At 39.2% G+C, this 15,086-nt stretch overlaps 1 protein-coding gene across 7 annotated transcripts in view; it reads right to left on the bottom strand.

Moving 5' to 3' along the window:
- FHOD3 (formin homology 2 domain containing 3) overlaps positions 1 to 15,086 on the bottom strand; it is a 370,799-nt gene that overhangs the window by 83,517 nt on the left and 272,196 nt on the right. For 3 of the 7 annotated variants that reach the window (XM_068195730.1, XM_068195740.1, XM_068195787.1), the window contains 3 exons: positions 14,805 to 14,903; positions 12,039 to 12,416; positions 8,462 to 8,587 (listed from right to left, as the gene is read on the bottom strand). In XM_068195730.1, coding sequence (XP_068051831.1) covers positions 8,462 to 8,587; positions 12,039 to 12,416; positions 14,805 to 14,903 — 603 coding nt within the window. The remainder of the gene's footprint in view (positions 1 to 8,461; positions 8,588 to 12,038; positions 12,417 to 14,804; positions 14,904 to 15,086) is intronic. The other 4 variants (XM_068195751.1, XM_068195778.1, XM_068195767.1 and 1 more) reach the window with 2 other exon arrangements.

A 15,086-nucleotide genomic window follows, 5' to 3' on the forward strand; every position in this document is an offset into this window, starting at 1 on the left:
GATATCTCATCCTGCCCAACTGCCATGAAGTCTGCAAACTCCATTTAGAGTCAAAGGAAGGTATGGCTTAAAAGAAGACTGAAGGAAAATTAAGGGGAAGGATGGGGTGATGCTGAGAGACCAAAAGAGTGATTGTAGGTCTGCACATCATCTAGCAGGTTGGAAGCCTTCGGCTCTGACTAAGCTCTTTGAGGCCCTACAATAAATGCACATTCTTATGCAGGGGATTACAGGGAAATCACATGGAGATGCACAGCTTAGTCCTGCAGATGGGATTCTAAGCTAACCCTGGTAGTAAAACACCTCCACACCTTGTTTGGAGTTTTGATCTAGCATAGTTTGGCTAGCATTGCTCACTGGGATAAAATTTGCAGATGTATGAAGTGCAGCATCACAATCTAAGTAGAAGATCCACAGCCGTATGTCCAGAAGAAAAGCCAGTGTCTAAAGAACTGAAAATGTTAGCTTGCCATATCTTCAAAACTAATCAAATCAACAACAGTTAGTCAAAACTTGGAATTTCCGTATTTCTCACTGGTTATGAGTGCGTACTTCAGCTGAATTACAAGCTGTGAAGACACATACCCAGTTTAATTCCTTTGTGCCAAACGCAGCCATATCGTGTACAACAGTTTGTTGCATGAAATGGTCAAATCTAACAGTCCAAGCTGCCAGAAGGTTCTGTACATAGAGGTCATAATTAAACAGACAGGAACACAGTCAGCTGACCCCTTGTGTGACACTGACTTCTTAAAGAACAAATAGTCAAGGTTTTGGGTCTTCAATCACATTTAGAAAAGGGCCGGCAGAGAAACAGAACTGTTATAGCTGAGTTAGTGCTAGCTTAGTGGTTACACCCACTCAACCACACACATCTACCCTCAGCGGGGACCACGCCTCACACCAAACGCTGAGACCAGCCGCCTTATGAAGCCTCATGAACTCACAGCCTCGCTGCAGATAGCAAACACCGTGACTCAACTGGTGTTTGGGTGCACCAATACTCTTTTTAATGTGCACTGCAACTGTAAATGCACAGTTTTAGTATTTAGTAAACTCTACTGGTAATTTCTTACATGTGCCTAAACTAAACCTGGGGTAAGCAGGTTACTTTCAGGGTGTACAAACCTGTAAAGCAGCCAGAGGAAAAGCAAGCATTAAGAGGTGTCCCTCACACAGTCTAAACAGTTTGAAAAGGATTTGTCTGTATACTGTTTGTCGACAAAATCTGATTTTTGTTTCTGTATTTCCCTGGCAACAACACTTAAAGTAAATGTTCCCTTTCAGTGAGCCCATACTTGAATTGCAAATAGCAGCATGACTGACCAAACCAGCTGGTGAGAAGGCTTGGGTTGAGCCACTGGGTAATTTTGTTGCTTTGATGCAGTTTGAAGGGTGACAGTGCCTTCAGGCCTCATGAATTTTTAGGTCTTATTGCTGCAGTCTGCATTTTAAAAATGGATAAGCAAGAAAAAGGCTAAAAAAACTTCTGGCATTGAATCAAAGGTGATAAGAGATTTTAACAGTAAAGAGAATGTGAATGCTCAATGAAAACATAATAGAGTGATCACTCGCAAAATGGGGTTACAGCTAATATGCCAGCATTTTAGTGCTAGTGTCATATGTTACCAGCTGGTAATATCAACCATTTGTTCAGCTCCACAAATACAATCCAGAAGGATGCTTACTCTGACTCCTATTTTTAGTCATGTAGAGAATGCAAGGCTATTAAGAATGGACTGTTAATATAAAAAAATGTTAAGAAAAGCTTTCTTATGCCTGCTGTTAAAACCAGTAAAAGCTAAACAAGCTATTTTATTACTTTTTCTTTCCAGAAAGAAAATACACAAACAGAAAGCATCTAGGTCTGTGGATTTGTGAATAGAGCTCCTCACCACAGAATCAGGACACAGGGCCAAAGAGGTCATTAGTAACTTATCTTACTGGAAGAAGAGATAGGAAAAGGAAAGAAAGGGGAGGGGGGGAAGAAAAGAAGGCAAAACATATACACAAAGCATAGAATATGAAGCCAAAATGTTGACTGTAGGCCAAAGCTCTTCTGAATAAATATTCAGCTAGCTGACCTGCAGCATTTAACACAGCAGTGAATTAGTAATCATTATTATAAACACAAATTCATGCAGACACAAGATCTCTCACACTTTTTTGCAAGTTCTTGCAGTTTTCTGAAAATACTCCATCATAGACTATACATTGTGAAGGGGATTCTATGCCCTGAATTACTCTAATCTTGTTGCAAACTGAAGAATATATTTCCATCTTACTGAAAGCAAAAATGAAATTCTGAACTTCAAATGTTCAGATGTGAATGAACTTCATTCACGTAAGTTCTGAGATACTATTTTGTGGCTGCCTTTCCCTCTGTTCAGTCGAATTTTTAAAATTTTCTGAATAGAAATGGTTATCTACAGGAAGAATACAAAATACAAATGTATATTTTTATGTGCTAAAAAAAATTAACAGATGACTTATGAGAGGAAATCCCTTTAGGTCATAAGGTTAATATTCAGGATTGTCTTTAATACAACATGGGGCAGAGTCATTAATAACTTTAATAAGGAAACACTAATTACCTAATTTTGCACAGTGCTCCTGTTCCAGCAGCCATAGGAATGCAACAGTGAGGGTACAACAGTCAGCAGCTCCTACTCGTCCTTAAGTAACTCTAAATGTCTCTTGGCTTTAACAAAATAAATCCATTTTCCAGCTTAGAAAGAGACAAAAGGGGAGGCAAAGCTGCCAAGAGCCATATTGCTTTTCACAGTTAAAGAAACTCCTCATGTGTTATGTCTCTCTACATGACAGGGCAAATTCAAAAGCATGTTGATATAAGGCTTTGCAAACAGACTAAACATTACTTAAGGAATCTTTATAAAACTTCACTCAAAAATAAACATAAAATTGAGAGCTAAAACTACTAATGCTTCCTTTAAGAAAGAAATTTGAGAATGACCAAGAGAAGAACTGATTAATGTTAGACTTTTAAGTGGTATGGGGGGACTACCCAAATTAGAGCTACAGCAGGCCAGAGCTGCACACAGCCTGGGCAATGCACAAGGACTTTCTACACACTCTCCCCTCTTCCAGCTGACATATGCAGCTTTTACACTGTGCTTCTGTCTTTCTCCAACCTGTGGCTTCTCATCCTCATGTGACTTACACCTTGCCTGGAAGTGACTTGCAGAGCTCAGGTATAGATCGAGGCCAAGGTGGGTGAGCCCTGAGCATCAGCACTGCACATGGCATGTTCAGCCAGCAACACTCTACAATCTGAAACCATATCCAGTTCTTACTTCTGTTTAAACATATGCCCTATGATGAAGTCCACAAAGCTGCAATCAAGAATATTGCTTACACAGTAGTTCGACAAGCAGCTAGGCCAGCGCAAGCCACCACTGCTTCCCAAACTGTAAATCATCAAGTAATTCCTAAGGTCATTTTTCCTCTTAAAATCTCAGCAATAAAATTGAGGCTTTTGCCCTGGGCCACTATTATAAGCTACCAAGCTATCCATTCCTCATTATGTTACTCAGAGTGAGAGATGTGCTTGGCAGTTACTACAAGGAAAAATCGCCATGATCTCTGGTCTGAGAGCCCAGAAGTACACACAGGAAGAACAGAAAGCCAAGGAAAGAGGAGCAGTTCTTGGGAGAGCAGCAGCTTTGTAGGTTGTATAGCAGGTTTTGGTTCATAGGTTTCTGTTTTACCTTAGTGCTTAACAGCTGGAGTGAACCTGCCAAGAAACTTCATCCAGCAGCATCTCCCTGGTGTTGTCAATTACTGAGACCTTTAATTTTAGTAGAAAATCTAACTGAAAAGCTGTTTGGCATTCTCAAACAGTTTTTTTTTGTTTGTTTTGTTTTGCTTTAAAGAGAGAAATTTGAAAGAAAGTACCAGATTTACAGCAAATCACTATTTCAGGCACCTGGAAAGGAATAAAACTCAAAAGAAGAGTATCTGCAGACTTTTCCTGCACTTTATGCTTATGCTTCAGGTATGGTGTTTAAGTGTCAGAGGAGAATAAAACCACCTATAATCTAGGCATGCTAATCTCACTGTCTGTGACCTGTTTTAGGAATAAATGTTTGAAGGTAAATTTCCTTTAAAACATATCAAACATGGAAATGAACACTCAATATTCAAGGCCCTGCATCATGGGAACCCAAGGTAACATATTGCTGTAGATCACAAAGCAAGTGAGATGGAAAACATTAAAGAATGCGAAATATATTTAACATTTCTTAAGCCTATTTTCTAACGCTCTGGAAAAGCTGGAGATGCTTCAAACACAAATAATCTGCAAACACCATAGCAGGCCTTTACCAGGCTTCGAGATTTGGAAGAACTTCTGAGGGACCAGCCAGAGGTGGAGACTAAGTTCACAGTGACTGGCCAAGAGCCTCAAGAAGTGGAGGTTTGCGAGCTGAACTTTCTGGCATTTGATTTAACAGATAGAGGTGAGACCATGAACTCCTGCTCCTTTGGCACACAGTGCCCCAAGAAGGCTTTCTGAGCTAGGCTGACTGTATTACTGTTTGACTGTCCAGCCCTGGGGTAACCACCTCCTGGTAAATGCATCAGAAGAAACCCACCCTGGAAAACATGCCAGCAGGATATTTTTCTAGTAGTGGAACAAATTAAAGCTGGTGCTGAACTTAGGAGCTCTTGCCTTAGAAGTTACACTCCTTCATGATATAATAAGGATAGCCATTATCAACAATGCAAACACTTCACTACCAAAAGGATACTATGAGGGGATGTGAAGCTTTGCAAGTAATAAGTTTGGTGTCCTGTGGCAGACTCCAGGCTGCAGTTTCAATTTAAGTGACTGTCTTAGATTCAGAGTCTGACAAAGCAGTCTGGCTAGACAGAAATATCCTAGGTGTGAGTGTAAGGCATGGAAATACAGACTAGTCCTACAACACCTTCTGTCCACAGGCAAAGGGGCAACTTGAAGGGACAGAAAAATGCTTTTCCCCCAATGTGTTTCAGTCATGCACTGCTCTTCCCTTTGTTATTAAAATTTATGAGGTTATGAGAGTGATTTTAAAATTTTTTTATTAACTGGAAAGAAAGAGTTAATTGGTGATTTAAGCTGTGAAGAGTGGGAGCAGCGTATTTATGGAGCAAAGCACTCTTTGGCATTAGAAAACAGGCAGACTGGGTTATACTTCTTATGCATTAGGAGTGACTTTCACAAGCAGAGGGATACAAGAGAACTGACACACTCCTTCTCTCCCAGTGAAGGGCTGAACCGAAAGTGCGTTGCAATTTGCCCTCTTTTCAGCAGGATTCCCATGGCTGCAGTATGCACTTCACAAACATGGCTCTCCACAGGGGATCCAGGGACATGAGAGAGAACAACAGCATTGCAAGAAGTTGCCAAAAGGCGGCAGCTGTATTTAGAAACAGTAAAGTAAGCCTTTTCTTCTGCTGTACAATCAGAAATACTTGGATGATGTGGATTTCAAAGAACAAAATCCAGCTACTTTTGCACTGACTTATACTGCTTTTACAGCCAAAGACTGTCAAGTATGAATGTCAAAATGTCAACCACACTGCTTCTTTCCACCTATGTTGTAGCTCTTGTTTTCATAAGCAATATACAGCCAAGGGTTTGAAAGGCCTGTCATGGCAACTGAATGGTGCATGAATCACTCTGCTGGGCACTGCTCTAAATGCTGCTTCTTTCTTCCTCCTCATTCTTGAAGGTCAGATAAACGGTACCAGGACCTGCATCTGAAGCTCTTCCTGGCATGATAAAAGACAGGAATCTTTCTGTGAAGGCTTTACTTAACTGTAGCATAAGCTGAAACCAGAAAACGCACCTTAGAGCTAACCATAGATACACATCTGCTTCTTATCAAATGTCTTCCTCTCCCCCCCACTCCTATCTTTTACCTTTTTTTTTGAGTGTTTGAATCCATGTAAATTTTTTACCATCAGGAGATAGGAAATAGTGTTTACATAATCAGAGGCAAACACCATTCATAGGAAACTGTGAAAACCTCCACAATACTTTCCATTTACTAATTAGTGCCAAGCACTGCATCATACACTACATGGCCTACTCTCCAATAAGCAAATTCCATCAGTCAGTCTATACATGGACATTTTTTTAGTGCATATCTTTCAGGACAATGAAATTAAGGGAGGCTTCTGCCCTTCTTAGAAGCAGTTACTTCTTTAGAGCTTGCAGAAGTATACATCTGCAGTGGCAACACTCTCAAAAAGAACAAGAGAATGCAAAATGGCATGTGAAATGGTAAACTTAATTATCTTTAAAGAAATAACTGCATCTATTCTGCAGACAACATGCGGCTGTGGTGTACACACAGTTTTCACTTCTCAGAGACACATATACAGGAAGCATCAGGCTGTAACATCACTCAAATGTAAAAATGCAGAAACCCTGGTGAGTTCACGAACTACCATAACAGCAAGCTGCAAATTGAAACAGGAGTACAGATATTTTTGTCATGTGAGGTGGAAAGCAGCAAACATAAACCTGCAAAAAAGACAGAGATGCGACACTGAGCACTGTGTTCGGTCACTTGCAACATGTAAGAGAGATCTGACGGTTGAAAGTAGAGCACTTTACAGTTTCAGAGGAAAAAGAAAGATGAGGTGTGTTGGCTGGAAGATGCTGCTAGAAAAACTGGCTTCAAAATATAAAATATTTTCCTAGCAGTGATAATAAATATTGGAATATTTTCAGGAGAAATCATGTGATGGCACTTGAAAACATGTGAGAGTACAGGGGTCTTTCACTTAGCTTCTGTGACACCCATTATAGGTCACAACAGATGATTGCAGAGCTCCCCTCTGGCCTGACTTTCCATGAATCTGTAAATTTTACAGCTTCATCCTGTGGGGCCAAGGCATTTTGGCTCCAAACCAGCAAGGCACTTATGCAGATGCTGAAATGAAAGCTGGCTTTCCTCACTGGAGCAGGGCCAGCGCCATCAGCCTCTTGCAGGACAAGCCTAACCATCTTTAGCCATCTTGGCGCTTGACCACTTTGGGGTTTCTTTGCCGCAGTAGCAATCAGAAGCTTACAAGAGCAGGGGCTTGAAAATCTTAAGCTTCCAAAGCAGCGGGGTACTTTTAACTCTTGCTTATCTTGCATCAATTTTGCTGAAGTAAACAGGGGTGAATATGCTGGTGTAGAGTTTTTTTATTGTGGTTGCACTTGGCAGCAATTTAATTGAGATCAGGAAAGACAAATCGAGGCAAGGTAGTCCAGGAAGATGAGCAAATGAAAAACAATGCCTTTCTCCAAAGAGAAACTTAATCTAATTACTCACTTGAAAAAAAGGATTAAATCAATACCTCATGGCTACAAATACGTGTATGCTGGAAGAACCTAACTTGAACCATTCTGAGTAGCAGTCTGGAAAGGATGTGAGGCATTAAGAAGGTTCAAATATATATAGATACACACACAAACACACATACATATACAGAAATATGCCAAAGAGTCATTAACAAAAATTAACTGGAATACAGAAAAAGGGTCCTGTAAAAAATCTTAAGTTCAGAAAACAGGGTGGAAGATGCAGTTTTTATGAATTAGAGGCCAATCTGGAAACAAACAATCCAAACCCTATCTGGCCTACTTGGATATTATTTAAATTATTGTATCATATTATTGAATTAAATTAATTAAAAAACTTTTACTTTTCCTTAAAACCAGCATGATATCCTTTGAAGCTGTCATTTACTTTCAGGTGGTAACAGATAGTTAATTTCTGGTGGTCCAAACCTCTTGCCAAGAACTTCTTTCAAGTATCCATAACATTTTCCTACCTTTTTTCTTCCCCTAGTACCTTACATAATTCAAAAGAGTATTTTGATTGTTCAAATTTTTTTTTTGCTGGTTTGGGTTTTTTCCCCTTTAAATTTTTTGCTTAAAGCAAGCTGATAACTGGTTTGTTATTAGGAGTTTGCTTTAGCTACAGCAATAAATGTTTGGCTTTTGATGAAATACAATGTGATATACCATGTATTTTCAAGAAAGGACAAAATTATGGCCTAGGAAATTCTGAGCTAAGCACATCTCCAAGATTTTGCAGTTGATTTAAGAGGACAGAAGTGAAAATAGATCTGATTTTATTTTTAAAAATTGAAATAAATAAATTTTTAATTCACCTTTTAATACTTTGAACAGCTTATGTGTGAAGCAACTCGGCTTTATCCATTTAAGTGGAAGAAATAGAAGTGGGATGGAAAGACATCCAGCCTTTAACACCAAGTAAGACAGAAAGGCTTGTGAATGAGTGGGAAATGAACACACTTAGATTTTTTTTTCCATTTTTTCCCAATGTTAGAAAAAATCTGGCTAGAAGCATTTCCAGTACTCATTCAGAACAGCTTACATTTATCTCTTTCATTCTGTCTGCAAAGGAACTGTTGCCAAAACACTGATTAATTTACAAACCTGTCAGATTTGGTCTCCTGAGGTGGTGACAGAGTTGTCCCATAACGAGTAGTGGGTGTTGTAGGGGCACTCACACCAGCATAAGGTCGTGGAGAAGAGTAAGAGCTGCTGCCATAGCTATTGTATCTGAAGAAATGGGAAGAAAAGAAGGAGAAAGGGAGATACAGAAAAAATACGTCAGCAAACAGGCATGCAACAGTAAATCCTGTTGTTTACGGGGTGGTAGTGATCCCATACTCAAGAACTTTTCAAACATTCACCTTCTGAAAATGTTGCTCTATTTCCAAATATGCAACCAATCCTGTACTCTTAATATCAACCATGCCATGAACATACATGATGAATCAGTGAGCTATTGGTAAGGAAAATAATGAGAGATTTGAATGGTTCTCCCAAGTGACAACTCAGAAGAGGAATACTTGAATTACTGCTCAGTTACTCAGAATGATTTACTGTTTTGGGAGCTGATATCCAGCCATTAGAAAAGGGATCAAACCAGCCCAAGACAGCAGTATCCACATCTACTAAAATTAAGGAAAACAGCAGCACTCCTGAAACATGATCTGAACATAGGCAGCCATGACTTGCAAATGCTTGCATTTTAAATTGAAAAGCATCACATTCTTTTCAATTAAAGCCAGCAGTATTTTCTTTCCCCTCTCCCAACATAAGTAATAGCTTATGTGCCGTTTCTTACAATGCCTGTAAAAAATCATCACCATGGTTAAAAAGACATGTCTCTGGAAGCATGGCTTTAGAAATTTCTATCAGCCCTTCTCTCCATTAAAAACCCCACAAACTCGCTTCACTTCAATGTGAGCTTGCTGATCAAAGAGAAATTGTTTCCAGGACTCCTGGAATGGCCACCTCCCCAGAGTCCCTTCTATCAATGTTTTCATCCTGACTCCTGTACTGAATAGAAAAGGCAGTTGTGTTGCTTTGCTGTGCCTTTTAACCATTGTACTTAAACAGCATGTCAAGAAAAGATTCTTGATTTGGGAAAATGTTACTATTTCTCTCTTTAACACTGTTCACAGACAATGCCATTTTCCCACATGGAAAGCATATGGTGCTCTGAAGATCAGTACTCTGCAAGGTCAACTCATCCAAAAGACAAAATTCATTTCAGGTAATAGAGCAACATCATTTTCCTTATTATAATTCATAAGATATAATATATCCTCCTTCACCATATCTTTTCTCTGCTGCGTCTTCCCTTGCACACATCAGCACTCAGTAATTTCACTCAGCAATTTTATTTGAAAAGCCTGGTTGGTTTCCTTCAGCTCCATTTAGCATACTTATCTAGCCATGCAAAATTTCATTCAAAGTTTCAAGTTTTGCTTAGGGTCCAACAGCATTGCTGCCTGCCAAGGCCCACGTTAAAATCAGAGTATATTTCAGCTAGGTGTCTCTGCAATGGAAGGGATCACACTTTAGAGAACATGTCCTCTTGAACAGCAATTTCAGGTTAATGCTTTAGAAAACACCCCCCATCCCTCATTTGTTTTTGAGACACTATACTGACTAGCAACAGGGAAATAATTTTGGAAAGAAATTCTAACATGCATGTTTCTGAGCCACAAAGGAATTTTGCAGGAAATAATTGCTTTCTGGGTCTTCTTGCCCTAGAAGAAAACTAACTAGAAATTGGAGACAGTGGCCCACTGGAGGCTGTGTAACTGGACAGTGTGGAACTTCCCTGGTAGCACAGACCCAGCTTGGGTCTTCTCTCCGACAGGCTCAGCCCAGGAAATATTCTGACATTGCCTGTACTGAGTGAGTGATGAGAAAACTCCACTGTCCTGTTAACTCGGAGCTCCTTTGGTATGTTCCTGACACAGAAACCTCCATTTCCATTTTCATCAATTGCATGGAGACCTTCTTATCAACCATTATATGTGCTTTTCTTCTCCTCTGCCCCATGAATAAGCTGACATAGAGCAGAGCCCTTTTTCAGACCAAGGGTTTTTAATTAGTCCAAAGATAACATTCATGAACATGGAGGGAATGCACCTCCTATGGAGCCAGACCTACACAATTAAAAAAATCAAGTTCAGAGGGACAGGTCTGGACACAACATCCTACCAAATTTAGAGAAACACTGAGTTGCTGGAATCGGAGCAAGGCAAGACCAGATCACCAGGGTAAGTCTGTATGCTATACCCAAAGTTTATCTTTCTAACCTTCCTCTGGTACTGGTTATTGCGTCTATTTTCCCTTCTTGTCTCATGTACCAGTGTAGATGCAATAGTCTTATCCTGCAGCATTCACCCTCAAGACATTTTCCTCATTTATGGTCGTATTACTGAATAAATTGTGCGGGCATTGCCCTCGTTTTCCTCCAAAAAACCCAGATGAATCCCCATCCCCACTCCGGAACCTCTATACTAAATGTAAACAGAAAAGATGGTCAGAGGACAAAAAAAAAATCACTGCAGAAATACTAAATATTGCAGGAACAGGAGGTATTTAGGAATCTACTCCCTAAAGTATAACAGCAGCAGCAATGGAAGACCAATAAATGAGCATGAGAGGTCTAAGGGAAAAATGCACCTATCAAGGAAAATGTAAATTTAAAGGAATTCCAGTGTTCAAGTTGCAGGTAAAGGAAAAATATGTGAACCAAGTCCCTTGTCAACAACTACGTGGATTTACAGGCTTTTCAGAAAAATGAAAAAGGGACAAAACACACCCACCTATTAGGAGAGAAAGATCAAAAATTAAAAGGATCAAAGGAATCAAAACATTTGTTCACATGCAGAAACTCAGAAGGACTGCTGGAGAGAGGAAAAAATAAATACGCATGCAATATAAATGTACATTTTCAGTACCTAATTCAAATAACACTGACAACTGTAAGAGACAGCAAAAAATGATCAACCTCTTTTCAAGCTCATTCTCTGTCACTATTTTTAGTGCTACTTACTGTCAATTTCTTTTACTTGAAAAAAGATGAGACAAAGCAATATTTTTTGTTTTATTTTAGAGGGGTGGGATGGGGAAATTAAAGTTAAAAAGTAAGATAAATGCATGAGGAACAACTAAATTCAACAGATGTTGTGGAGATAAAACTGTCTATTCTGAGTGCTATGTTACCTTCATAGATCTCTTATTACAAGCATGAGCTGAAATTGCACCTGAGATGGTCATGCACTGTAATCAAACAACAAATTTAGGATTTGGCAGTTCAGCCTTTGAAGCCAGGACTTCACTCCTGAATTTCAAGTGCTGATCTGACCTCTCTTGATTTTATAGCAGAAGAGCTCCATTAATTTTCATGAAAACGTGTCTGCAAATTACATTGTTGTAAATGAGAGCAAAATGGTGCTCCTTTCCTGATCTCCCAAATCATGGGTTATTTATCCACTGCTCCATAGAGGAGGCCAGGATATTTATTAACTACAGACCTGGAAGAAGAGTAATATCAAATCAAAATACAGGCTTACAGGGCTAAAATTAGTACAGTATGTTTTGGAAATAATACAACACATAGAGTAGCGTTATTAGCACTGTAAAATTCTTGAATGGTTTTATTCATTTATCTAAAAATTATTGTTAGCTATATAAAATCTACCTGTTTTCCCTCATCATTTCTGCTTCCTTCTCTTTCACAGATGCTGGAGAGTCTTCAAAGTCATAGGAGAAGAGGTGAAAAGGAGTGTGTGGTACATAAGGTAATTTCTCCACTGTTGGAGATGCCTTTGGAGTAATGGATGCTGAGGAATTTTGGGGAGAGCTCAGCAATGCTGTTGCAGGTGAAGATGGTGATGAAAGGACAGAATTATGATGAGAGACACATGAGTCAGGCACAGAAGAGGCGTTGCTAGAAAAGCTCTTTGCTCTAGAGCTGGTGAGAGGCCTCTCAGCTGGAGAAATGGCACTGGAGATAGCTGAAGAGTCAGAACACTTTGAAAAGCTTTCCTTCACAGCCTCATGCACATCTGGAACCTCACTGCAGGAGGAAAAAATCATTAGAAAGGGAAGCGGAGAGAAAAATGGGGCGAAGGGAGATCACAGATAGTATCACTTGCAGGGAAAAAAAATGAAGAAGAATCAGACAAACAAAAACTTCCAAAATGTAGACAATCATCACATCTTTTTAACTAAAGGGAACTCACATCTTTGTATCCCAGTGGGATTCTTCTTGGGGTTGGAAATACTGGGGAAAAGAAGCAACTCAGTCTAAAGGAAAAGAGGAGATTCAATCTAAAGGCTTCAGAACTAATTTTTGTGAGCGTTTTCACACCTTTTCACACAAATTTCAGAGCAATTTTCATATATTTCAAGTTAGCTTGTAAACATTGTCAGAGTAGTACAAAGCAGACTGCGCACACTAGAAAATACTCCATGGAGCACAGATGCTTCAAGATACAGTCTGCAGGACTGCTTCTCCAAGTCTCGATATCTGACTATCATCCTCCCTGGGAATATGATCTTTTTACTAAAAATGTTCATCCAACAAAGATGAAAATAAAAAAAGTACTCAGTTAGCACTGTTCTGTCAAAATGCTAGTTTAGAATGATCTCAAAAGCAACAACTTACCAGATATTTTTTCTAGGTATGAACACACTAATTTCTGATTTTTCTGAGTGGCAGCATTCCATGCTGGCCTTTCATAGAGACTTGCAGAGTTTGAATCAAAGAAAGTAGAAAACACATCTGCTTTACTTTACTGAAGGCAGATGTTGGGGAGTGACAGAAGGCACAAAGCAGGTGAAAAGCCATGGGATCCGCACTCCAGAGTGTCTGTTTTCACTAGGAACTCCAGCATAAACACTGTGCATGGGCTTTGGCCTGGATCATTTGACATGGCTGATTTCATTCTCCTAAGACCACTTCTGCAATCCCCCAGCCAGCAAGGAAGGCACAGTCCTTACCTGAGGACTATAGGCTTGGGACAGCATAGGCAACAAAACCACAATTTATGGTAGATATGTTGGGATCTTATGCAGTTAATCATCAGGTGTATACCAGTTACTTGTTCTCACAATGGAAAATCTGGAAACCTTCATCTATTGCAACTTCTGTGCTTGAGAGGAGACACTGAAGTCAAGCCAGTCCTACCTGACAGCATCTAACACAAACAGCCAGGTTACAGATAATTTTTTTATGCTACAGAGACAGTGGAAGAAGGTACATAGGAAAATCATGGGAATATCATCCAGTTATCTTAAAGAGATAATTATCTTAAAAAGACCAATGACCTAAAAACATATTATGCTCTTCACATTTCTTAATGAGGCTCTTCCTCACTTTTTTATGCAATATTTTAGTATACTCATGAAATTTACCAGTAACGTCTGTCTTAGCTTTGACTTTTAAGAATCAGATTTGAGGAAATTATCACTTAATTTTGAAATTTCAGGCAGCCATTGGCAAGATTTGCAGACTGGAAGATAGTAATAACAAAAGTACAGTATTTTCTTTGGAAATCACAGATTAAACAGTTTCCTTTCTTCCTTCTGTGCTGTACAGTGTCTGCAAGAATGTGGTTTATGTAAAAAAAAAAAATACAATCTCATTTGCTGAGTTGCAAAACCAAATAATTTAACCTAAATCAAATGGCTGTCCAAAACAAAGAATGTATTTTCTTGCTTTCAGTTTATTAGGATCAAGTTGCCAAATGCCAAACACACATATATATCTCAGAAATAAGTGGAAAAATTTTAAACAGGAGTATTGATAGGTGATGAAGAATACTGATTGGTGATTTGCTTATATATGTATATACACAGATGGGTAGGAATTTATAATATTTTATATATACATATGTATATATCTATATCTATCTATCTATATATATATATAAAATATACACATGTATATCAATTTTGCCTCAAAGTAGTTCTTTGCTATTAAAACATGAACAAACTTATATGGAATCTAAGGCAACATTCAAAAAATGTGAAATTACTGCATAGCAACAGATATTCCTAATAAGGTAGTAATATGAAGATAGGGATGAAAACCTAAGAAACCAAGCAACATCCTCAGCTAAGCATTGTAGTGTTTCCTCGTTGCCTTAACTAATAATTTAAACCAAAACATGCTTAAAGTTATGCTTTTCACTAAAGCTTTTAGGATTTGTGAGCATTACCCAAAGGTAAGTGCAGACAGTTCATACTGCACTGAACCTATATAATTGAGTGTTTCCATTAGCACTGCCTCCTCCCAGCCCCCTCCCCAAAGCTTTTAAATGCAAAAATATTTCCTTGGGAGGTGGTTTTAACAGGTGATCAAGGAATGTGAGTGAAAAGGTGAATGCCACTGCACACTGTGCCGGTGAGTTCATGCCAGAGCCTGAAGAAAAGATGGAGGGACAATGCTAAGTCCTGGTACCTGGCTTTGACCTGCCTATTGGCCTCTTCCTCCCCCTCATCCTCAGTATTGGGCTCTGTGACTGGCTGTTCTTCTTCCTCCTCTTCATACTCGTCCTCTCTGAGGTCAGACCAAGGAAAGAGTCATGCAGTAGGATGGAAAGAAAGAAGGTGGAAGAGAAAACAACATGAGTCCCCAGGAAAATAAATGCAATGAAGTTAGAAATGGAAGGAAGAGACTGATGAAGAGGGAGTTATGGGCCTCCTATGTTAGCCACCTAAAACTTCCTGCTAAGTATGTGTT

This window comes from Anomalospiza imberbis, chromosome 1, assembly GCF_031753505.1.
Source record: "Anomalospiza imberbis isolate Cuckoo-Finch-1a 21T00152 chromosome 1, ASM3175350v1, whole genome shotgun sequence".
NCBI classification, from domain to species: Eukaryota; Metazoa; Chordata; class Aves; order Passeriformes; family Viduidae; genus Anomalospiza; species Anomalospiza imberbis.